Raw genomic sequence first — 25,679 nt, 5'->3', positions numbered from 1 at the left:
TTTATAGATGTTTTTGCGGGCCAGTGGGACTTTGTTCATGGATGAAAGAAAAGACTGAAAATGACGAATACTCCTGTATACTCCTGCACACGTGGGTCGAAATTGCTAATTTGTGATACAGACGTCGTCAGGATTTTGGAGGCCCAAGGACACGTGCCTGCTCTGCCCAACAGTGACAGACACTATGACTGTTAGACAGTGGCAGGAATCAGTACAGAACCATTTAGACTAGATCACATTTGGGTTGTCACACATGGACAGTATGTGCTGTCTGAACATGTGACGCCTTAGAGGCGACTGTAGCTTCTTGTGAGTGAGTCCCACATTCACAGGCCTGCTGACGTTATAATTCAACAGCTACTTTAATCCACCATGAAAGTAGTCGATAGTGAGATATTTGAAATAAACAGACAAGTTGCCAAAGTTGCTCAATAATTTATTCATTTGTTAACATTTTACAAAACAAAATGTACACAATGTAAAAACTATTTCTTGCTTGAACTTGCCAACAAACCATTCAGCCAACCCCGAAACAAACTGACACAAGCAAAGAGCTTTGGTGAAGAGTGAAGAACAATCTGGAACTTGCATGGCTGAATTCAGGAGCAGCCTCAAACATCAGTAAATGTCACGTTGGTGGTGCATCTTAGCTGTAGTCCCAGTGGCCGAAGACCTAACTGAACACTGGGCAGCGTCTAACCTACAATAAACAGCATAATAGTCTTCTTTTGATCAACAAAAGTGTTGTCTTACTATTCCCAAGCAGGTGTTTGGGTGAACATCATGCAACATAAAAATCAAGAGTAAAGTGTGACACTGAAACGTAGTGAAAGGAACAGCAACTATGCTCAGGCCAGGCCTGCAGGTCTCTGTTGGCACTACAGTTTGTACAAGTCGTGGTACAAAACATCCTTCAAAGTTAGAGTGAGTGCATCGGTGAGTGTTGATCATATATTGCACAGGTTTTCCTCTGCGCTCCCTCTGGATCTGAATGTCGAGCTCCTTTAAGGATGGGAGGTGAGGAGAGGGAAGAGTGCTCCACGGCAGAACAATCCCAAAGGAAGAAGGTCTGCCCAAATGTCTGCTGGGTAAAGAAAGGGCTTAACATTTGGCACAGACTTCAGGGCCACAATGTCAACAGTCAGGCTTCTCTCTGCTTCCACCCTCTCAAGTTCCCAAAGTGTCACAGACATGGCTGCTGAGAAGGTCCTCATACAAGAAGTGATTCTAAAAGTCTCCTCTGTCCCCAGCATGGCCACCATCCTCCGCCTCATCTCTTCTTCTTGCTGTGTCGGAGCATCTTCTTCCTCTTTAGGATCATCTCGTAGAGCTTCTCCAGGCCAGGCTGCAGGCCCTGACCGTCCAGCGCCGAGCAGCCCTGGGTGTGGTGCAGCGTGGACGAGCTGAGCTCATGGAGGGCCAGCACCTTCTCCGCCTGAAACAAAGGGAGAGACACACCACAGGACGTCAGCCACGACCCCTCACACACAAAGCCAAACCTGCTCACCTTCAACCCACCAGCCATCGCAACCAACACTTCAATGACACTGAATTGGTTTCAACAGCACGACGACAGAAACACTCTTCCCTTGTTCCCCATATTCCTAAACTACATTTGACCAAACTTTTATTTCACCCACTGGATTTACTTTGTACTTGTTAGGAAATATTAACAAGAACATTTGAAAACTGGACAGTAAGAAACACACGGAAACAACACAGCTGGCAATGGGAGCAGGAGTCAGGTTAGAAAAGAGCCATTCATTAATTGATGGACAGAATTAATTATTGTGTCACATGGTAGTGAACTTATGTGTTTTTTGTGTGTGCCCTGTCAGACATACAGGCTATATAAACAGGCCCCCTTGGGTTTCAAGAAATTTTGATGGACACAAGTCACCAGAAAATTGTCTGCCAATTAATCAATAAGGAAAAATAATTCTCTTACACAAGTGTAGAGTTACTTTACTCTGTAAGACAACAATATACCAGCTCAGACCCCAAGAAAATATGCAATTCTTCTGTTTCTACAGGCAGAGGCAGCAGCAATATTCCTGGGCACCCATGGGTAACTGATGCTTTTCATCTCCACTGGTGCCTGATAATCAGCCACAGTGGGAAAGTCAGATGGCAGAGGGGTTTCTATAAGGGTTTTTAGGTGACCTAGCCTCGCCTGTAGATGCTGTAAAACACCAGCCATTATTTGGCATGTTCCAGCTGTTCCACTCCTGGTCCGTCTACAGGGGCCACAATCATGCAGGGGCAGATAATATCTGAGCACATATTGTACATTTTTCTTTTGTCTAACTTGTCTAACACGGTTGATTCATTAACTAAATTATTGTCCCCAATTTTCTGTCAACTGATTCATCCATTAACTGAGAAATCATTCCAGCTCTATACAACATCCAGCCAACCATAACCAAATTGTTCGCAAAATATCTACAATATTCACCTCTTGGACTGATATGGCCCCATCCAGGTCCTGTTTGTTTACCAGAACCAACACCGGCACCCCCTGGTTCTCAGCCGACCGGGTGATTCTGTGGAGCTCCACCTTGGCCTCCTCCATGCGCTCCGTCTCAGCTGCGTCAACCACAAACACGAGCCCGTCCGTCCTCCTGGTGTACGACTTCCAGAGGGGCCTCAGCTTGTCCTGACCGCCCACGTCCCACACCTGGAACGTGGTGGTGTTGGTTTTGGAGTTCCCCATCGGTACTTTAATCCGCTCCATGTTGAAGCCTTTGGTGGGGATTGTCTCAACAAACTCCCGTAGCTTGAGTCTGTACAGGAGGGAGGTTTTCCCTGCAGAGTCCAAACCAATCACCACTACATGTAGAGACTGGAAGCTGGGGAGGAATGGGGTGTTGGGGGCGATTTCTGTTAACTGGTTCCCCATGTTTAGGTGGACTAATCCCTCAAAAGATTCACAGGTATTCCTTCAAACTCCCACTATCTCGCGGTTTTTTAATCTTGCAGTGTTCCTGGGTCCTTGTCTCACTTGCTTTCTGTGTCCTTGGCAGCAAAAACAGTGTTTGAGTGTCTGGAGACTCTTTGAAGGTGGCAGGAGGGGCAGGGAGGAGCGGGTTTGGTTGGAGAGCAGTTCACACTCCTGGCCTCACTTCAAAGGCTGGTGCAGGAGGATAGTGGGGGACAGACCGCTGGGCCGGCTGCAGTCACTGAGGGCCTGAAGGAAAACAGGAGAGGGGGGAGGAAAACATGAGTCAGCTATTTCAGCAAGGGCAGTGGGCTGTCAGTAATCAGGGTAGCTAAGATTTAGTGCAGCTCCAGTACACTCACCATCTCACCATGAAATGGGCAGAATAACAACCCTCTGCCACATTTTGTGACTGTAAAATATATTAATAAGTTGAGTATAGGCTGCAGGATTGACCTGTTTTGTAAATGCAGTGTAAACCCGGTTCTATATAGAACCCAGTGTGTACCCCAAATAGAATAAAGTGGCCTCATTTACGCATCCAATTCATTAAAAAAAATAGCAGGTTTTAGCTTTTGTCCTGACAGACTGCACAGTGAATGGAGGCAGAAGGCACAGTCAGCAGCTGCAGTTTTTTCTGTTTCTAGCTGGATCCTGCACGGTGCTAGAATAACAGAGAGCCCCCGGCAGGTTCACTACTGCTCATGTTAGCTGCTGTTAGCTACTGTTAGCTCATGTTAGGTGTCCGGACAGGCAGCATATAGCAGGTCATGTTTGAAAGTCGGTTACAAACATTTTCGAGGACAAGCAAACAGCAAATGAGAAAAGGGAACTCTTGCTTTAAGGTGTTTGGTAGGCTTTTTGTAAAAAATAACACGTTACACAATAGTTAAAAAGTTACAGTCTATTCTCCGGACTGTTGTGTCCGACCGAAGAGAGCTCTCCTACGGTCTCCTTCAGTGTCCAACAGGCAGCACGCGGTGTTTCTCCGCATTCTGGAGTAAAACAGTTCAAATATCTCACCTGTCAGCACTTCCAAGCTGTTCCAATTCGTCAACATTGTTCCAGTACGACGAGTTAAGGAAAAAAATCAAGTTTTAGCGCAGAAATAATTTCGAGAGACCAGCCGTGGAAGCCGCAGTTGAAGAGCCGTGCTACGCCGCTACTGGTCCGGAGACTACTGAGCAGCAGCGGAGCAGCAGCGCCACGGGAACACTCCCAATGCGGCCCCGCCCCCTCAACGGGCAGGGGGGGGAGGGGACGTACAGAGGAGGCTGCTGGGAAATGAAGTATCTATACGGTCATTCACCTGTGAGCTCTTCTTTTTCAGTAAATTCAGGATTTGATCTTTTCTTTTTGAAGCACAACTTCAATATTTTGTTGTTGCACTTACCCTAATGTAAAAATACTCCATTACATGTAAAATAAAAAGCTTCATATGCAAAAGGACCCACACTGAGTGTTCTATAAATATGTATATTTGGTCAATGTGGGGCAAATTTGAACTGTTTTCCACACTGATTGGTGGTTCTAAATTCAAACTTACTTTCCACCACTGTTGGGGAAACCTCAGGCTGTCTCACTCTTCACAATAGTCCTAATAGGACATATAACAGTGAACTAGACTAGATCTAACTGCACTGACAAACATCACAGATCAGCAGATGGTAATAATGTTGCTTACTAAGGGTGTTGATCGCTTAGTCAGATGAAAGTCATGCTGAAAGAGAAACTGCATCTACTAACAGAAGTTAGTGTAACAGCGGCTGGCCTGGATTTGATGTCCTTTTGGTATGATCCAACGAAAAACAGCATCAACAGCAGCTGCAGAATACACAAAATGAAGCATTCTAATAAGGAAAAGTGACAGTGCTTCTGATGAAAAGCAGCTCTAATGGGAGCTCGGAGTGCCGGCAGGTCATTGTGGGTCAGTGGGAGCCATCTATGACATAATGCCTCCTCTGTACAGATTTGCATGATAATGGTTTATGTCGTTCTTTCCTTGACACCATGTACACTCATTATGATAACGACACGGGTGTGTGCAAATGTTTGCGTGTGAAACAAGTGGTGACCTATTGACTGACTGACTGGAGCCAGGCTGACTGACTGCACTCACAAAGACACTGAAACCAATCATGACAAAGGAAATTATTATTTATCATTAAATGTATTTATTTTTGTGCTGTTTGATCCCACTGTGGAAATCCTGCTGTCAGATGATATGTGGATGTGATATAAAACTGATTAGATCAGCATGATGGAACCTTCAGGTGCATGTGTGATGGGTCAGTGTGTGTAAGACAAATATAAAGGCTTTTATCAGCCAGCTGTGTCAGATGATACCAGCAAGAGGAAACATATGAGCGAGTGAAAGACCGGCATTTAAAATTCTATTAGCATCAAAATATACTTAAAGTACCGAAAGCGCTCACTATGCAGTATGGTCCATGTCAGAATAATCTAGATTATAGTTTGTAGAATTATAATTATTGATGCATTAATGAGCCTACTCAAGTACCTCAGATTTGTATGTCAGTACAGTGGCTGATTAAATGGACTTTACAGGTTACTTTCCTCCACCGCTCATGTTGTTGAAGTCCCTGTTTTTTTCACTTTTTCAAAATTCAAACAATATGAAACACTAGTCTTAGAGCAGATTAGAATCCACAGTAAAAATCTGTTTACTGCAAGAGCACGAGCAGTCAGCCTTACAGGCATCATTCCTCCCTGCACAGGGCGGTAGCGCCCTCTGTTGTCTGCAGGAGCAATGACAGCCCCAGTGCAAAGCATGTGGTGATACTTTTGTTTTTTATGTGTCTCACTTCATTCACTTTCTGGAATCCCAGAAAGAGCTGAGGAGCAGAGAGTTTATCCCTGGATAGACTGTGGCATTAAGACTGTAAAGGTCTGTCTGAAATCCATTAGCAACAACTTATATTCATTTCCTGCTCAGACCAGAGACAAACTTTGGGATTCCGTGGATATCTCTCGCTTTAGAAAATCTTTTCATCATGGCCCCACACTGATATTCACTGCAGATTATGCAGGTCCACACTTCTCATTCTGTCCTCAGATGAACTCATTGTAGATTTTGTGCCATCTCTGACCTTGCGAGTACTTCAGGAGGGGGAAATTTCACAGACAGAATGAACAAGAGGAATGATTACAGCGACTGATAACCCTTTAAATGTGCCCACTGAACACACAGTGAGGTGGGACCATTGTTAGAGAGCCACAGGAGGTGTTAAACAATGAATTATCTACCCCACCTCTCTGTTTCTCTCTTGCAAAAGCTGCCCTGGAGAGCGTTATGTTGCCTGGAAACTCCACTTAACAAGGTCAGAGGTAGGGGAGGGAGAGGGAGAGGTAAAGAGAGAGCGGCGGCTCAGCCCTCAGCAGTCCTCCACTGAGGCTGCTCCAGCTGCTTGCTCTCCAGGGCACGAATCAGGTAGGGAAACACTATTCTTTGCTTGCCTGTATTTCCTGCTGCAACATCCACCCCCTTCTTTTTATTCTGCTTTAGCACAGCAAAGCTTCACTTGTCACGGTAATTACATATATTACATAGCAGGACATACTTTATGTGCTTTAAATGGATAAAACACAACACTGGATCATCATGTGTCTACACTTGATCAAATATTTTTGTTTAATTTGGATGTTTTTAAGTTTGCCAAGAAAATTAGTTCATTAGTCTGTATTTTTATTTCCACAGGCTTCAGTCACAGGCTTTATGAGAGATATATGATCTTTGTTATAGACATAAAGGTCTAGAAATCAGAAGCCTTTGTTACTTTGTGTAGTAAAACTTGAAAATGCATGTGGTGTAATCTGTTCCTGGTATATATGAACTGAAACCCCATGCAGGATGAGAATATTTACATGCATGACGCAATAATAATCATCATCATATTAGCAAAATGGGTCAGAGCAGCGATTCGCCGTGATAGGTGTTCAGTGTGTGCCAGGTGAGAGCAGGTTAACACAGGAGAGATCAGTAATCAGAGGAGCTGGTGGCAGTGGTTGGGAGTTTAGGTGGCTCAGGTGTCACATCAGACGGATATAAAGCAGACAGACAGACAGACAGAGAGAAAGCAGGTGTAGCCTACATCTGAATATTCTGTGGAGTCAGAACCAAATATCTTGTGATCATAATGCCACAATTTGGTTTGGATGAAGATACCTGCGAACGTTTGAGTTCAGCAGTAACTTAACACCAGGCTGAAAGTGTGCCACTGCTACATCTGCCCCTTCAACAGAAGGCTACAGCCAGCAGCCACGTCGCTTAGCTTAGCATGAAGACTGGGCACATGGCTCCAGTCTTGCTCTTCCAAAACAAAAACAGACATGAAAGAAAATGAAACTTGGACTTCCACTCATCAGGTGACACAAACACGATTCTACATGAAGGATCATGTTGCTCTGTGTCTGCTGGATGTGTGAATAAGCAACTGATAATATGTCAATGTTGTGTTAATGAACCTTGTTTCCACCCCACCCCCCCAACACAAACACACACACACACTTGTTTATAATCCATACACAGTCCTGTTGCTATAGATTCTATATTCTTCTTTAGGTGACCTAACGTCTGAGCGAACCACAGAGCTGTTTTTTTCACCATCATTAACAAAACAAAAAGAAACTACAGTTGAGAGACTGTGATCCTTCCAAAGAGCATCTGGACGTGTTACTGTCCCCTCCAGCTGCTGAACATCAGGATGTCGGCCATGCACTGGGAGGCTCGACGGCGTCAGAGGGCTCTGGACCGCAGGATGGCCAGGGACAAACAGCAGGTAAAGTTGTTGAGAACAGTGCTGCCTGGTGGTGACAGTGATGGAAAGTAACTGAGAACATACTTCTAATCCATCAGTATAAATGTTGTGCTGTGACATTGTAACTGTGCAGGGGTGATGTAGTTACTGATTAAGAGTAAGACATCATCCAAAGATCTAAAGCCTCACAGTCTGTGGTGGGTGTAAGTCCTAATAAAAGTGATGTGACAGTTAACTTGAGTATATGTGGACTGTTGTGCTGACGGTGATCCAGCTGTCTGTCTGCTCTACTTTATTATTGAACAACAGCAGGGCTGACTGGAATCTGAGCAGGGACATGTGACACCCCAGCATGGGGTCAAACTCCTTTCCTGTGTGAATCTGACTGCTCATATCCTGTTGCTGATTTCCCGGATGCATTCAGACACAAATATGTTTTTGTGTTTTTAGGGGTGGGGGGTGTTCAGTTGACTTTAAGGATTTGTTATTTTCTAAAGATCCGAGTTCAGCAGCATTATCTATTAATAAGACCTAATTGAGGTTAAGACTAAAATGGGTCCCCAAGCTTAAAATAGAGAGTCATCCAAATTTTTACCAAGTCTTAAAGTTGTCTTCTGCAATTTGTTTTTGTCCCATAAGTGGAGTGGAAAAGCAAACCACTACAATGCTGCTGGTGTTACCGGGTCACTGGGACACAGGCCGACAGCTCACATATCCTGAGTGGAGTGTTTGTCTGATGGGGATCGTTAAGATGAAAGATATCCTAAAGACCTTCTGTAGAAAACAAGAGGAAGGGAGATGATAAGAGAAAGTAAAGGCATCCTGTGTAGTTTGTGACCCCCAGTAGCACCATAGAGCCATGTTTGGCTCCCCGTGTTGTTTGTATCATGTGAATGTAGGAGAGTGCTGGCAGCCTGACATCACTGTCCTCCTCTGATCAGCAGCTGGCGGCTGTAACACTCAGAGAAGCTTAGCAGCTGGTAGGCTTAGCTTAGCACAAACACTGGAAACAGGGGGAAGAGCTAGCCTGAGGGTAGCAGTCAGCACGCCTGAGTAACTAATCCCCCTGAGTCCTGTACCATGGGTGGTTGTATACTGACCCTGGATTAATGAAATAATTGCTCTTCTAATATGTTAGCACGGAGCAGTGGTGACAATGGTCTCAGTGATTTAGTCTCATATTCTTTGTTTTCTCTGGATTTGGAGTGTTCGTGTCATTTTACCTCTCTCTCCACAGATGCTGCAGAGAGCTTCTGAGACCAACTGCAGTCCAACTGAATCAAACCCAGCACAAGAGCAAACAGGTATCATTATTCTTGGGTACATTCAGAATAACCAGGTTGGACGGCGTCCATCAACAAAACTAAACTGTCCCACGGCCTCTTACTTCACTGACGTGCTAAAGCAGCTGCTCCTGCTGGACATGTATCTGCAACATCCTGCTTTGTAAAGTACGGTGGAAACTCACAGTCATGTTTTATTAAATTATGAGAAGCCCCATGTTTAGCTTGTTGTGATCCTGCAGTGAAAAGGCCCACTGATATGACACTACGATAAAGCCGAGGTATTTGTCAGTAAAAGAAGTCTTTTTATTGTCAATCCAATGGCTCCCTGATAGGTAGGAAACATACATTCAACCATTTGAAAGATACCAGCACAGCCTGTAAACAGTCAACAAGAACGCTGCCATGAACAGTTTAGGAGCTACAATCTAAAAACACTGAAAACATGTCACCATTTCCACAGTGGGAATAGTAATACTATACCTCAAAAGACTGAGTCACACAATACAGGAATAAATGATCTATTTCCTGAGAAACAGCTGTTAACATGTCCAAACACCACAGTATAGCACACACACACACACACACACACGATGGTGTCATTGTTGATTCTGTTGATGCTTCATGAATATCTTAGTGGTCTTTGATGGTCTTTAACACTTGGGGATACTAAGTGGTCTCATCATGAAGTCAGTCACAGAACACATACAGTGCTGACAACACATCTGCATACATCTGGTGAATGGAAACACACACACACACACACACACACACACACACACACACACACACACACACACACACACACACACAGGGTTCAGCTTCAGGGTTTTTTACCACTATGATACACAGTGTACATATCAGCAAGATATGAGACTGAACTGTACAAATGTCATTTCCACCTGGTTCCGATCTGACCACAGTGTGAACCACCTCCAGATGTGGTCTGCCCTATCTATTTCATTCTACATGCATTTACATGTGTTCTTCCTGATTCAGATAAGGTGTCCACATGCAGATCTCATATCAGCACCAGAGTGAAATGAGGTCTACAGCTCAGCACAATGATCAGGAGTCACTGATGTTAACTGTTCGTTTGTGAATCTGTCTCTTCAAAGTCCACCAGCGTACATACGCTAGAGTGTCAGCATCTAGTGGTGGCCTGTCCTGCTGGTTCCTGCTTTGTTCACACATCTCAATTCCCGCATACACTATAGACTGTATAAAAGAAGTGGACGTAGCTTCTGGGTCTGAAAAATGAAGTGGAAGTGCCTTGAACCTGTGTTCTTTCTGCTGGCCAACAAGGGTGGTTGCAAAAAGTGTCAATGTATGGAAGTCTATGAGAAAATGAGCCTTGAATTATTACCTTCAGTACGATGTAGAATGATTTAGAGTAAAATCGACCAGTGGGGGGTGCTTTAGGGCGGGACTCTCTTGTGACTAACAAATCAGAGGCGTGAATAAAATCAGTACTAGCTCCAAAAAGATGCCCTTAAAGCCAAACTCAAGGCTTCAGAATGGCGACCCACAAATCAGTGGGTGACATCGCGGTGGTTATGTCCACTTCTTAGACACAGTCCATGGGTTCACACAGATGGTGGGACAGAAGTAACAGAAGTGCAACATTCCCACCCAAAGCAGTGTGAAAAGGGCTACAGACAAACTATGTTTATCCTGCTCACCGTCATCACTTCGGTGAAGAGTGAAGTTCATACACATGTACACAAACGTTCAACCTTTCACTGTAAAAACTGTCATCACACACACACACACACACACACACACACACACACACACACACACACACACAACAGCAGGTGAGCCGTCACGGTCCACAGTGTTCTCATTAGTGGGAGGTCTGCTGAAGGATTCATGAAGGGCCACACAGGCTGCTCCACACTGTGTGTCTCACATATCACAGGCCACAGATTTATTGTTTTCCAGGCAACAACCTGGAAATGACTGATGTGAGTAAAGGATACACTGAAAGGATATACTGCTGCTGGAGAGCAGAGCTGAAAACACAGAGCTGAAAGAGGTTAAAAAGCTCACACACTCTTTGACCCACTGTTAATGTAAAACTGTTCGTTAGTGTAAGGAAATAATGCTCTTCCTGTGCCGTCTCCAGCTGGGGGCCAGTGTCCCAACTGTAAGGGCGACATAAAGACACCTGTCCACCACAGTGCCAAGATCCCCAACAGATACTCAGTAAGTATGATGATTTTGGAGTCTCGTATCCATGACTGACAAATATCTGAATCAGCTTTTAATGATCGTCTCTTAGAAGAAAAGTGGCTTGTAAAAGCAGAGCACATTTTGGGGATTTCCAGAGGAATAATGGCGCCTGCTTGTCTTCCAGTCTTTACAGTACACTCAGCAGTGGTGAGGAAGCGGAGCAGCAGTACTGTTCTCTGATAAGCTCGCTGGATGACTGGAAGCTCTGAACAGCAGCTCTGCATCGTGTTGGCTCTGTAAAAGCTGACTGTGAATTCAAACATGTTTCTTCTCCAGTCACAACCGAGCTCATGCTTATGTGGAATATGTGTCTGTCTTTGATTTGTCTGTTTACAGCTGCGTGGGTTCTGCTCTAATCACATTTTCAAAAAAAAGGGAAACGGGGGAGAATAAATTCACCAACAAGTGCATCAGTGCTTCCAAAATGACACTTTGACCCTTAGTCACTTAAGACAGGTCAGTCAGACAGTCACATGTCTGAGGGGCTGTGTCAGTGTTTCCTTGTGTCATGTCTCTCTGAAGGTTACACACAGTGGCCCAGACATAAAAATCTAATGTCCACAACAGTTGACTGAATAAACTTACATCAAACAAACACCTGCTTCAGCGGTTTATTCAACAGTTTACAGAAGAAGTTATGATAATAATAATAGATAACGTCTTCGTACAACAACTTCATGTACATAAGAAATAAAAAAAAAAACACGTCAAAGTCCATATAAAGACTCCTGTGCTGCTCAGTTTTCTCCTTTTATTCGTCATCACATTAGGTACGTCTTGGCGCTGTGCAGCCCTCCCTGGAAGGTCTTAAAATCTAGATATACATGTAAAGATAGCTACTATTACAGTAATGCTGTGCTATGTTAGGTTTATTTTTAGCAGACTGTTAGTAATAGTGTTTTGGTGATGGTGTTTGAATGAGAAAATTTGTAAGATGTGGTCACTGAATGCATTTTGTGTCAAAGCAACAAAAACTGGTCGATAGCTGAGTTCACATTGAGTTCTCCTGTGGCGAATGTGTGAAGTTTGAGTTTTAAAAGACTGAAAAAGCACTTTTGCTGTACAGTCCTGGTCATCATTATTGGCACCCATGAACTTTAAGTACATAATGTAGAATATCACCTGACAAAAATGAATCTAGTGCAACAGCTTTGGTCTATACACCACTCATGTTTGATACAGAACAGCAAATGATAAAACAACAATAAAAAAAAAACAATAGGAGGAAAAAATAGAAAAACTGAAAGATTGCTGTGACACTGGTATTGGCACCCTTTAAATCAGTGTAGGAAAAAAACCCATTTAGACTCACCTGTGACAAATCAGGAATTAGAATCAGAAAAACAATTTGTTTACAGGCGGCGAAATGAAGCTCAAGGGAAGGGAAAAGAACACCCTCCCAACAGTAAAGCATGGTGGAGGATCCATAATGTTTTGGAGCTGCTTTGCTGCATCTGGTACTGGAGACGTTCACCGTATCACATGAAGTCAGAGGATTACCAAGGGATTTTAAAACAAAATGTGCTACCCAGTATAAGAAAACTAGGCTTGAGTTGAAGGTCATGGGTTCTCCAGCAAGATAAAGACCCAAAGCACACATCCAAAAGCACGCAGGAATGGTTGAAAAGGAAAAAATGGACGGTTTTAAACTGGCCAGCAGTCCTGATCTTGAAATTTCCCCATTGTGGGATAAATAAAGGAATATCTTATCTCAATCCGATCGAAAATCAATCAATCAATCAATCTTTATTTATATAGCGCCAATTCACAACAGTGTTATCTCAAGACGCTTTCCATAAAGAGCAGGTCTAGACCAAACTCTTTAATTAGAGAGAGACCCAACGATTCAGGAATTCAAAATTAAGGATTCAAGAATCCCCACATGAGCAGCATCAGATATTATATTGAGCAACAGTGGCAGGAAGAACTCCCCTTTAACAGGAAGAAACCTAGAACAGAACCAGGCTCAATGTGGGCGGCTTCTGTAGGGGTCTGCGTTGGGTGGAGGTTGGACAGAGAGAGAGAGAGAGGGAGAGAGAGAGAGAGAGAGAAAGAGAGACAATACAAACAGCAACCAACGTACTAGCAGAGACTATAGCACTAACAATAGGAATGTGACTAACAGATTAGCAGTATGATATTTTCTATTATATTATATTATTATTAAAATCTATGGTGTGAGCTGAAATCTGCCATTGGGGAAAGGAATGCTGCAAACGTTCAAGAGCTTGAAAAACTGGGGAGAAAATACCAGCTGAGAAGTGCAAGAAGCTTATAGATGGCTACAGGAAAACGTTTGGAGGCAGTCATCGCTGCCAAAGGGTGTGCAACCAAATATTAAGGATGTCATTACTGTCCATGTCATTTTTCATGTTTCCTTTTTGAAATTAGAACATGTAAGATGTAAAAATAATGTTTTTTGTTAAATTACTTTGGAAATCCAACAATAAAATTCTGATGATATTAATTTGGTACATTTTCATTTATTTCTGAAGATATTGTAGAGGTTCTGCAAAAAATAAAAGGGTGCCAATAATGGTGACCAGGACTGTATAGCACAGGATTTCGACTTAGCAGTGTAGACCAGAAAAACAGAGCTAGACCAAAATGAAAAAATGGTATCCTGAGGGTATGACAGGCTGACAGGCCACCAGGATGACACCTACATTTCAACGCGGAACACATAATAAAAATAATTCTTAAAAATGACTTTCATTTACCTGTATTTGTAACGCGACTGCATCCTATTGACAGAACTATAGTGCAATTTTCACTCACATAATACTATCACCACACATCTACTGTAGCAAATTCATCCATTTGCAATTGTTAAATTCTGATCATTCTGACGAGCCCATTCAAAAGTGTCAAAACACACGCAGTCATCACATGCCCAGCTTTGGCTGAAGCTGTATGACCCCTCCACTGTCACACCTTTCTTGTTTGATTATTCCACATAAAGCAATTTCCTGTTCCGATGCTGAGAAGGGGATTCGGCCCCGTCCACACTGTGTGTGCAAATTCTGGGACCACAGTCATCCAAATTAGAAAAGAAACAAAAATGTTGCCATCTGGCCTTTGAATGGAGTAGTGAGGGTTCACATTGGAACATCCCACCATGTCAGTGATGTTCCCGGTTGTTACTGTGGTAACCAGCTTAACCTTTTGGTGTCTTTGATACTAAGCTTAAATGTTTTACAGCATTTCTTCACATCTGGCTGAAACCTTTGCACAGTACTGCATGTTTTTACTTCTCAGGTCTAGAAGTTCGTTTAGTAAATGTCAGCACGATGTTTTCTGTGTGGTTGTCTGAATAAATATTTTTTACTGTTTTAATCACAGCAGTGTCCTGCCTATTCATTTTAACTGACGCCCATAATGCATTCAATCAATATATATATCACATGTATTGTATATAACATATGAACTTATTGTTATGAAAGTGAATATGTAGCATAATAGAGGGATGCTGACCAACTTCCTGCCATGTCAAAAGTGTTCCTGTTCGCCTGTGGCTACATTTACATGCACACTAATATTCCACTATTATTCTGAATATGACAATATTCCAAACTTTAAACGAGCCAATTTATGGGTGTAAACAGCATATTATGTTCTTCAACTCAGAATCAGGCCTTATTACGAATTGTGCATTTGCAGATATTATTTGGGTTTTAGGATTATTTCTTTGGACATGTATACGTGTAGATAGAGTCTCAGTCGAGGTTATTACAGCAGGTTGCGACACACGGCTGTGTACACCTCTTTACGGTTACGTCTGTGTGCTGTAAACAAATCAATAGTTTGCAAGACTGGGGTGGAGATGCAAACCAAAAGAAAAGCCCACATTTCTCAATGGAAGGAGAAACACACACTTTTAAACATTTTGAAAGACTTGGATATCAACTGGATTTTAGGTGTGTGCAAAAATTGCACAGCAGACCTTTTCAAGAAGGCAGCTGAAGGAATGAAAGAGGGAGGCTGTGCTCACGCACCAGTCTGCCACTGGTGGAAACCTTTGAAAATCCTGTTTTGACGTCCTACATCAAACATGGCTGAGAGCTTCAGTGTGGACAGCTGCATGCAAACAAGATACTCTGTGGATATCCTGACATTCGGCAAACTTTTGAATGGAGTGGTTCCTGTTCCCTGATGGTCAAAGTGACAAATGGGAAAATTCTTGACACAGGTGCTCCAGGATTTCACATGGACTCTCTGATATTTTGGCATTCTGTTGAATGGGATGGTCAGGATGACAGTGGACAATTGCATATGACAGAAATGTTTTCCAATGTCAACCCAATTGGCAAAAAATAGCACTTAGTGATCAAGTTCTACAGTAACACAAACAATCACAATATTTCACTACACCTTTCATAACAACAGTTCAGAAGTGAAATCATAATCATTCCTCAGGTGGAATTTCAGTACCTAGTTCATGCTGTCACAATGACAGTGACTAACCCCAGTCCTTAATTGTTGGCCTTGACCTCTTATCAACATCTACTCAATGTCAAAAGGTTCTCAGGGTTCTCTCTACTGTGCAGTTTCAACTGTCGAACTGTAGAGTGGTGCATTTGTACTCATGTATTCAGATACAGGGAAGGGTAGAAAGAGGCAGTTTTTCATTTAGTCACTCATATTTATCTTATCCTTCCAGGACCCTTCATCCATCCATTCAGGATGAGGGTTCATAGCTCCCTGGTATCACATTATAGCTTGCCTAACATTTAGGGACACAATGGCGAGAAAGAAAACACTGCCGGTCCAACAATTCCACCTCACCAACAGTATGTCCACAGTATTGTCCTCTAAGCATCCATTCATCCACCATCCATCCACCCATCCATCAGGGTGGTGGGGGTTGCACACTGTGTGGTATGGTGCTGTTAGCTCCACAGTCGATGTACTCGTACGTCTCCAGGGAGAGCTGCTCATAGTGCACCAGGTAGTACACTGTCATAGACATCCTGCAGTAAAGGAAGACAAACCAGAACAGAATGTCACTGAGAGGAACTTGAAAACATGAGCGTTAAAGCTAAAACCCACCCGATCGTGTCCTCTCTAGTCAATTCTTTAAAACCCACCGGGAGCAAGCCGGCCTGACCGTGTCAAGCAGCACAGAGCAGATGAGTCGGGCAGGAAGTCAGACGAACAAACAGCAAAGAGCATCCAGCCAGTTTAAAAAATAACTTTCAATCATATATTCCACCAGCTCATCATTTTATTATCAGTGGCACCAGGCCAGATAGAAACCGGTCAGATGGGTTTTCAACACCATGTTCAACAAAAGGTTTGCGTTGGATGTGGTAAAAATATTTTCACTTTCACTTGAGCTGCTGTCGGTAGGCTACAGCACAACAAAGCAGTACATACATACAAGAAACACATTTATAACAGACAAAATACAAAATGTAGCTTGTTTGGTCACTTAAAATCACAGGAAAACGACTAAATCAACAAAATCTCAGCAAGTGAGACAGGCAACAAGCTCCGCGCCTGAAAGCACTTCTGAAACTTGTTTGTTCGCTTACACTTCTTGTTTATTTCAGTGAACTCTGTAAAGCACTGTGAGACAACTCTGTTGTGATATTGGGCTATACAAAATAAATTGAATTAAATTGAATTGAATTGAATTGAAACGCTCCCAGGGGGTTTTTACAACCACACTGGGGACGGAGCAAAACTGCACCGCACCAGGAACACGACGCAGACGTGCCCACTGCGTTTTCAGGGTTACAGTTCAACATTTTGGGGAATACACTTACTTGCTTTCTTTTTGAGTGTTAGATAAAAGGAAGAATATTAATCTCTTGTCTGTGTGAGAGCCAGTGACAGAGAATTAAATCAGAGACAGACCCAGTTCAGAGCAAAGGTTCACAACCAGACAAGATGAAACTTACAAGTACTTACAACGTTCAGAAACCAGTTTACACCAATATGACTAGATGAGACGGTGCATCTGTTCTTCCTGGCTGGTTTTTATAATTCTGATCTATATTTTGTAGCATTTTAGAATATGAATAGTGATACTGAGTTTTGCTACAGTGTCATTTTTAGTGTTGATGTTCTTAAAAAAGTCTATTTTAAGGCTCTGCCCAAAACTCTGCCATTTCAAAAAGCTAACAGTTTGATGGCTCGACCAGAATACTGGTCACTTTGCTACAAGCTGTTGAAACAGGTGACAAGCCTTACGTTCTAAAACCAGCCAATGGCGAGTTGACAAGCTGAGCTGCAGAGGAAGGCATCAGCGAGCTTGAGCTGAGCTGAGCTGAGCTGAGCTGAGCTGAGCTGAGCTGAGCTGAGCTGAGCTGAGCTGAGATGGGCCAGGTTACACCACTGCTACTTTTGCCTGAGACATTCTAAAATGGTTTCATCTCATCGTGAATAGTCGGACTGAACTGGATGTAACATGTTGTTGGTTTTGGTCTATTTGTGGGAATTGCTAACAGAGCTAACCATTTTTTTAACAAGGCATTTCTAAAGAAAGTTTGTGTTTGCATACAGTCTGCACAAGGCAAAAAGAAGAGCCATTCTCAGTAATACAACAAGTACAGTGTAACACTGCTCTCTCTCTTTACAATCAAATCAACGAAGGAGCGGCAGTGAATTTGGAGGAAATGAAATGGACCACATTTTTCAAACTGTTCCTGGATGTTACATTGAATAACTGAGATGTCTTTCTTCCCAATCCAGTCTGAACTATGTGGCTGATGCATTGTGGGAGATTGTTTAATCCGTTCACTGAGAGTCATGTGAGCGCTCACAGCACAAACTAGGGCAGAAGTCAGCACAGATACTATTAGTGGTTATTGCTCTGTTCTCTGGCATTCCTCTGGCTCAGCACTGCTAACAGTCACACTGTCCTTACAGTGCTGCTGAGACACCTCTGTTTAAAGACTTATGCAGAGAAATCAACGCAAGTACAGAGTATTGATTGATTGATTTTGTTATCAACAGTTGTGACTGCACAAAATATCAATGAATTCATTCATTTTTTGGACATTGCTTTGGTCATTTAAAAGTCCCTACAAACCTATTTTTAAGTACTTCTCTATAGCAAGTGTTGTTAAACTGGCTGGTGCATGAAAATTCAAAATCTTGCACACTTTAAACCTGTGAGAAAAGCAAGTAATTATACAATCCTTTAAAATATCTGTTGTGTTCATGTAGGATCCATCCCTCGTAGTAGAAAGACGTCTAGACAGCCTTGAAAATAAAGGCTTGATTTGTTCTAGGGTTAAAAATGCTCCTTCATTTGATCTAATACATATACATGTCAGTCGTGTAGCCTTGTGTAGAACCATTACATTGGCATGAAAATGTTAGAAAACAAGTCAAAGGTGCCATGAGGAACAAATAAGTGAGAGTTTCATTCAGCGCAAAGAGAGCTGCTAATCTGGAGGAAACTAAGTCTTAGATGTCTCAGAGCCACATGTGTTTCAAGAGCAATGTCAGTCTGTGATGACTTTACCAGCCAGAGCAACCTGAATACTGGCTAGACATAAGGCAATACTAATGAAGGGAACATAACTATTTTCCAAACAATAGGTGGTTAGATGGTCATACAAAAAATAATAAGCTTGTAATAATGAAAATCAAATGATATCAAATGATATGACACACACACCTCTACAGACCTCAGACTGTCTATGAAGGAGGCATCAGATCACTGGAGCTCGTTAATCCTCCTTTACAATGTTTTAGAAAACCCCCATAAAGACCATTAACACTGTACTGTAAATGAAATGTAGAATGTCTCAGGCTGTGGAATGCTGATGCTGTGTCATACTGATGATTCTGAATGTATGTTTATTATAATACTGAAGTTCTTTCACAGTATTGAAAGAACTTTTATATCATAAGGCTGAATTAAACTGTTACAGGGACCCAGGCCCCCTGTCCTCTACTAGCCTCACACTTCTAGATCCAGAGGCCACCAGAACACTGCAATGACAATACCTGCTCCGAGTTTTACATTAGTCCGTTAATAGTTATTAGTTTGAGAATGCAATCTCATAGAACTTTACTCAAAAGTTTGTATCAGGAGTACAATTTAAAACTAACAAGACTGGGCTGCTAGGTTTTGGGGGTAATGCAACGCATCTTTCATTTCTGTGATGCAAACTCCTAAACAGATGTGCACTTAACCAAGTGACACACAAAATCATAAAAGTAAGAGCAGCTGTCCACTCTGCCCAATAATCTTTAAAAACCTTTGTCTCTCTCACAATTCCACATTTGAAAGAAAATTTTTAAGACAGTGTTAGACACATTGACACACTACTGAACATCACACTTACTGTAGGTGCAGATACAGAATGTGGACGGGCAAGGAAGCTTTCCTACAGTAGTCACTGCAGAGAGACAGAGGAGTAATCATGACATGTACAGGAGTTATACTGCTATCATAACAATGATCAAAAATGTTTTGAATTAATTTTGCAGACTTGAAGCACACAGACAGACTGACAGAAACACACCATATCCCAGTAACAGCTCTGACTAGTGGCAGCATACATTCTGTGTAACCATATGGGGGGGGGGGGGGGGGGGGGTACAACACACAACATTTAATTCTGTTTTTTTCCCTTTGAATTCCAGGTTGACAAAAAAGCTCTCCTCTACATAGTTCTCAGGCCAAAGATAGCGAGGATGGCGCTCAGGATGAGTGATGACCTTTACTTACAGACAAAGTTCACTGTGTGAATACACACTGACTAAAACAGTTAGCAACAGCTTAACACCAATCATTCCCACATGTCTGTAGTTTAAGAGGCTCTCAGACTCTCAGTAAGTCAAAGTCAGCAACACTGGCAGCAGCTCACCTCAGTTCAGGGTCTGTGAGCTTGATGGGGATCACAAAGGAGTACTGGAAGGAAGGACAGAGTCACAGCAATTCATTCTCACTATTCACACTGTCCACAAGTCATGCTCACCAATATCACAGTGACGTAATATTCTGATATCGAGATATATCAATCATTTTGTATAACAATGGCAGCTGTCCTGTCTTTGCTGGCACTTGACATCAACAATTAATACTATTCTAAACCATCCATTTCACTAAGACAGAGCCTACCGTGTAGTGGCCCATCCCCAGATGGTACTATCTGTCCCTGTGAGGCCTGGGTGTCTCACCTTTTTGATGGAGAGAGGTTTGACAGAAGTGACATGCTTCAAGGAAACTGTTCCCACCACCATGTCAAAGTTCAGGGCCTGCACGGTCAGATTGTAGGCCTGCACCGGAGCAAAGTTGTTGTTGGTGATGTTCAGGACGTTCTACAAAGAAAGACAGTTGTGATTTTTAGAAGACAGAAAAGAGTAATGACTGACAACAATCATGACTCATCTTATCTGTTCTTCTGTCAACAGCATTCACTTTTCTTTCTTAATCCATCACACCATTCCATTCTCTCTTTCACTCTCTCTGACTCTACCCACCGTGATGTTAATTTTGACATCTTCATCAGTGAAGTAAACAAAGGTTGACCTGACGGCTACTGGAGAAAGAAGGACGGAGCGAGGGAACAGGAAGAACAACACCAGGGAGCTGACCAGGAGGCACACACCAACGGACACAGCCACGTACAGCTTCCTGTGAGAGGAGGAAGCAGATCCAAAGACTACATCAGCACACCGTCCGTCCATGCTGACACTCCCGCTCCCTTCAACAGTGGAAACCACCTACAGTGATCACGTATGTCCGGGAACAAGATGATAATTATTATGACTGATTGGGCAGTTTCGCTATAAATTATGCAATGCATTATGTTAGCAGGCATTATCAGTCCACTTGGCAAGGGCAGCTTCAGCCACAGGTGATTTCCCTGCACACATTCATTTTCTGTCTCCCTCTCTAGCAGCCGTGACGGTCTCTTCTTATTCCAGTAGACAGGTAGGCCAGGGGTGTGCTGGGAAATTCAGAGAGAAGTTCAGCCCTGGAGAACCACAGGGACCAGCCCGGGGCACACCATCGCTGAGGTAGCCTGAGGAACACCATGTCTCTGCATCCTGTCGTCATACGCTTCAAGGAAACTACGTTTTTCATTGAGAGAAAGGGTGAATTGTGCGATTCAGTGCGTATTTGTAGTATTTGTGTCCTTACGTGTGTCTGGGTCTCAGCCTCTGGTCGGTACAGGGGATGACAGCCACCAGCTTGCTCTCCTGGCCTGTAACAAACACGAACATGGTTTCATAGCCCAACATTTTCCAGTGTAAAAATAAAGTTGTCAGTGCTCTCAGATGTCAGTGCTCAGAGCTCTGTTTTACATAAAGCATCAGGGGATGAAATGTGCCTATTCAGAGCACAGTGTGAGGTAAGGGCTGCAGGCCATGCAGACTGTAGTCACTTCAAGCACTGACTTACTTTTTAGTTTACATGCATGAAATGCGTCTGTGTACACAGCTTAGTTTCAAAAGGAATGCGCTTATAGGTCTGGTAATAGACCAATAACTCTCTAAATCATAAATAAATAAGTAATAATAAGTAAGAGAAGACTTCAAAAATGAAATGAATAACAGAAAAAAGAAATTGTTAGCTGACTTACCTCTGGGGATACGTCCAGTACCCTGGCAGGTGGGACAGTGTGCTGTCTCTCCTGAGCTGTGTCTCTGGCTGGAACTCCGCCTCTTGACGTCTTCGTTCTCGGTGATTGGCTGGTCGTCACCGTCATGGCCACTGCCACTATCACACCTGCTGGGAGCCGCCCCCATACCTGAACAGACACCGACACACACACACGAACAGTATTACAGTTTGCAACCTTCATCGATCTCTTCTCAACATGTAACTGTGGATTCTTCTTAAATAACAATACTCCTTTATGATCATCATACACTTCCAGTCTTTAGTACAAATAGTGCATTACATTATAGCAGCTGATTAAAGGACAGGTCCACACTTTTTCCTGTCTATCCTCAAAAACACTCACATGCTCCAATGTACACTGAAACAGTTACCATTCCTCATGTTCACACTGGCCCTGGAGATATCTCTTCCCAATGCTTTTCTAATGTAAGTCAAGGGGGACAAAACACACACACACACCTTCTTCCATGCAAAAAAACCTACGTTTATCTGAAGCTACTATGATGTTTCAGCTGTCCTGTGTACGACAAATATCAAGGGTATCTTCTGCTGTTACAGCCTCTTTAGTGCCAAGTGACCTCTCTTTGGTTATTACCAGGCTTTCCATGCTGAGTCACAGCAGAGAGGCAGTAACACAAAGAGGGTATTTGATACAGAAAAGACAAGAGCACTCTGACTTGTGAACCATCCTATTAGCTTCAGTTAAACTTTGGAAAGTGTTTTTACAGAGAACAAGACTGTGGATTTTGTCCTCATCACCTCCATTAAGGTCGCTTTTAGAAGGCCAGTAAGGACCAGGACCAGGAGGAGGAACACGTTCTGTCTCAGTCCTCATACGGGCACCTGGCTATTGCTTTAAGAAGAAAAACATGAACCTATAAACTTAGGTATAGGTTATAAACCTATAACCTTTAAAGTCCAGCAATCACATATGGGTAAAACGTTTGGCTATGTAATATGTAGTGTATCCTCTCACTGCCCAGCGTCTTTAGAAGTGGGAATCACACTTTGGGTGTGCTCCACCTTTAACTTCACTAACTTAATAAAGTAATCAGCGTAAGAGAAAGATGGTGGGCATCTCGGTCAATTCATTCTACAGCCTATGTTGAGACAAAAGTGAACAAGGTACAAAACCAATCAGATTTTATGGCTGAAACTTGTTCATTTATTCTAGATAGCATCTGCAGTTTGACATGACATACACAGGACAGGAAAAAGTGTGGACCTGTCCTTTAATCACCTGCTATAGTAGTAGTAGCTAGAGTTGGTATTGTTCAGGCAAAACTGAAGTGAAACATTGCATGTGGGGGAAACCAAAAGTTTACAAGAGCATAAATAGTTCTTGCATGTGCAACAAATTATTAGATTTTTTTCCCTTATGTGATACATTTACATGTTGTCTGCCAAGAGCAGGACTGAGGGATGCATAAGAAACGCTGACGCTATTCATCTGATTCACTGTTCAGGCACCGCGATAAACAATTACATACTTTGTTCAACACTAATGATTCCATGGTGTTATACATGGTAAATGGTAAATGGTCTGTATTTGTAAAGAGCCTTTCTAGTCATTTTGACTACTCAAAGTGCTTTTACATCACATCCTCACTCACCCATTCACACATCATTCATATGGGAGGAATCTAAGATGGAGGAGACTATTCTCTCACACATATTCACACACTGATGCTATGCTTGCCCAAGGACACTTCGACATGCTGACTCATAGGAGCCGGGGATCGAACCGGCGACCTTCCGATCGATCGACAACCCACTCTACCTCTGACCCACAGCTGCTCTATACAGTGAAATAAACCCATTGTCCATATATGATGACATACCTTTTTTTTCCTGTTAAAACATGGTGCTTAGTTTTTATACTTATCAGGTCCTGCTAATCCCAAATACCTATGAAAAGTAAAAATGCATGCCAAATAAAAGTGCGTGTCTCTGGAGGGTATGTTCACTAAACCAAAAAGAAAACTGAAACAGGAACTGTGTGCAGCGTCTGTGTGTGTGAAGAAAGTGAGGTGAGGAAACAGTGGTCTTTACCAAAGGAAAGAGGAAGGAGGACATTAAGATGTAAAATCTGTAGTGGTCAGAGGTGTCTGACAGAAACAGAATGCTGTAGATTAAAATAGAGCCACTGTGTGTGAGTCCAGGTGGAGAAAGGAGGAAACAGTCCCTCTGGTAACAACAAATACTAATCAACTGCACTTCCAAAACAGGTTCTAGTTAGCTGTAATGCCACAATCATGGTGTTTTAAACTAATGAGGCAGCGGAGTGATTAGTCCACTCTTACATATAAGACCAAAGACAACTGTAACTTCAGCATCATTACACCATTGAAAGAAGAAAACATGTGATCTATAAGGTCACAATAATGCCAGTTGATGTCATTACTACCTCAACACAGTGGTGCTATTGGGAGGGCTATTTATTTGAAATGATGACATTATAAGATAATGATTCAATTTAATTGCTACAAGCCCTCCGGTAGTATGTTGACTTGTAGCAGCTTTGTGTGTGCGGAATAATATGTCCATGATAATAATGTTTGATCAATCAATTCTTTTTAAAAAGCTTTATAAGTTGATAAAATCTAAAAGCATCAATGCAGTGTTTTAATAAACTTGATGTAAAAGCTAAATGATCTAATCAGTAAATTAATCAATTCCCTTGTTCTGTCTTTGGAGGATTTACTCATGGTGTAATAGTTTTGACACAGCTTTAATATTTCACTTTTTGACATGCACTTGTGTGGCCTCAAATGAAAACATATATAAAAGAAAGTTGAGCCCACAGAAAATGTCCCTTTAATCTTTGCATAGTAAAGGGGAGTTGTGGTAACTTCAGCCTGGTACATTAAAGCTGGTATAACCCAAAGTAAAGCACACAGTCACACCTCCACACTCATGGGACATAAAGTAGAGCTTCCCAGAGCACACAGGATGTGCTGTTAGAGACACTCTGGGTAGATCAATAAGAAAGGTGGCCTCATTCCTTCATCTATAATAACAGGCTTCATTCAGCACAATTCAACAATGTCGACGTATAATTATGCTTCGTAATAATCTTACTTTCAAAGCTGGCACTCACACACCACACAGAGGTGATACGACGCTAAATAAATAAATGGCACGATAAATGGATTAATGTGCCATTAAATGCAGCAAAAATGATATTCAAATGAATAATAATTACTCTATTAGCACCAACAGACCAGAGGCGCTAACGCTAAGCTAACAGTACTTTGAGCAGGTTAGCTAATGTATCATCGCTACAAGCTGTCTAAAGCATGTCGTAGTCTAGCCTGCTCCGCCTGCCTCCTCCAGGTGTCCCGGTGCTCTGTGCAATCTTACCCCGGGGGTGACAGCCCACCCGCCGGGGAGCGAGCTGCCTCGGGCCGCGAGAAGAGTCCCTACCTTCGGTTCTAGCGGAGAAGACAAGGTTTTCCTCTTGTTGACTTGTCTGAATGTTTGTTTGGTGACAGACACTCCGACACACGGTCAGTGTGCACACGGCACACAGCACTTCCGCTCATGACTTTCAAAGTAAAAGTACCTATTTCAACATGTTTAGACTCTCCATACACACATATACAGTTAAATTAGTCATACCCCTGGCAAATTTTGACTTAAAGTTACTTTTATTCAACCAGCAAGTTTTTTCTTGATTGGAAATGGCACAGGTGTCTCCCAGAAGATTATAAGACGATGTACAAGAGGCATCATTGTGGAAAAAAAATATTTCTCAGCTTTTATTTACATTTGAACAAAAAGTGGCATGTCCAAAATTATTCATACCCTTCTCTATAATCAATAGAAAAGCTTTTATTGGCTATTACAGCAAT

At 42.5% G+C, this 25,679-nt stretch overlaps 2 protein-coding genes and 1 long non-coding RNA gene across 3 annotated transcripts; 1 reads left to right on the top strand and 2 right to left on the bottom strand.

The window, feature by feature from the left end:
* Positions 1-419: 419 nt before the first annotated feature.
* On the bottom strand, positions 420-4,100 carry LOC139216589 (ADP-ribosylation factor-like protein 4D). The gene is made up of 3 exons (XM_070847753.1): positions 3,962-4,100; positions 2,456-3,187; positions 420-1,435 (listed from the first exon to the last, which is right to left on the bottom strand). The coding sequence occupies exons 2-3, from the start codon at positions 2,897-2,899 to the stop codon at positions 1,271-1,273; spliced, it is 609 nt and encodes a 202-aa protein (XP_070703854.1). The 5' UTR covers positions 2,900-3,187; positions 3,962-4,100; the 3' UTR covers positions 420-1,270.
* Positions 4,101-7,647: 3,547 nt separating this feature from the next.
* On the top strand, positions 7,648-11,196 carry LOC139216590 (uncharacterized). Its single transcript, XR_011585569.1, has 3 exons — positions 7,648-7,737; positions 8,954-9,020; positions 11,128-11,196. It is a non-coding gene; the product is annotated as an uncharacterized lncRNA (long non-coding RNA).
* Positions 11,197-15,567: 4,371 nt separating this feature from the next.
* Positions 15,568-25,302, bottom strand: LOC139216705 (transmembrane protein 106A-like). The gene is made up of 8 exons (XM_070847914.1): positions 25,252-25,302; positions 21,785-21,952; positions 21,343-21,406; positions 20,679-20,832; positions 20,376-20,516; positions 20,063-20,106; positions 19,538-19,591; positions 15,568-16,204 (listed from the first exon to the last, which is right to left on the bottom strand). Exons 2-8 carry the CDS (start codon positions 21,948-21,950, stop codon positions 16,084-16,086), a joined length of 744 nt encoding a protein of 247 aa, XP_070704015.1. The 5' UTR covers positions 21,951-21,952; positions 25,252-25,302; the 3' UTR covers positions 15,568-16,083.
* Positions 25,303-25,679: the final 377 nt, after the last annotated feature.

The sequence above is a fragment of the Pempheris klunzingeri genome, chromosome 17 (assembly GCF_042242105.1).
Source record: "Pempheris klunzingeri isolate RE-2024b chromosome 17, fPemKlu1.hap1, whole genome shotgun sequence".
Classification (NCBI taxonomy): Eukaryota; Metazoa; Chordata; class Actinopteri; order Acropomatiformes; family Pempheridae; genus Pempheris; species Pempheris klunzingeri.
Note: the sequence above shows the minus strand (reverse complement) of the source record. Positions and strands in the feature narration are given on the sequence as shown.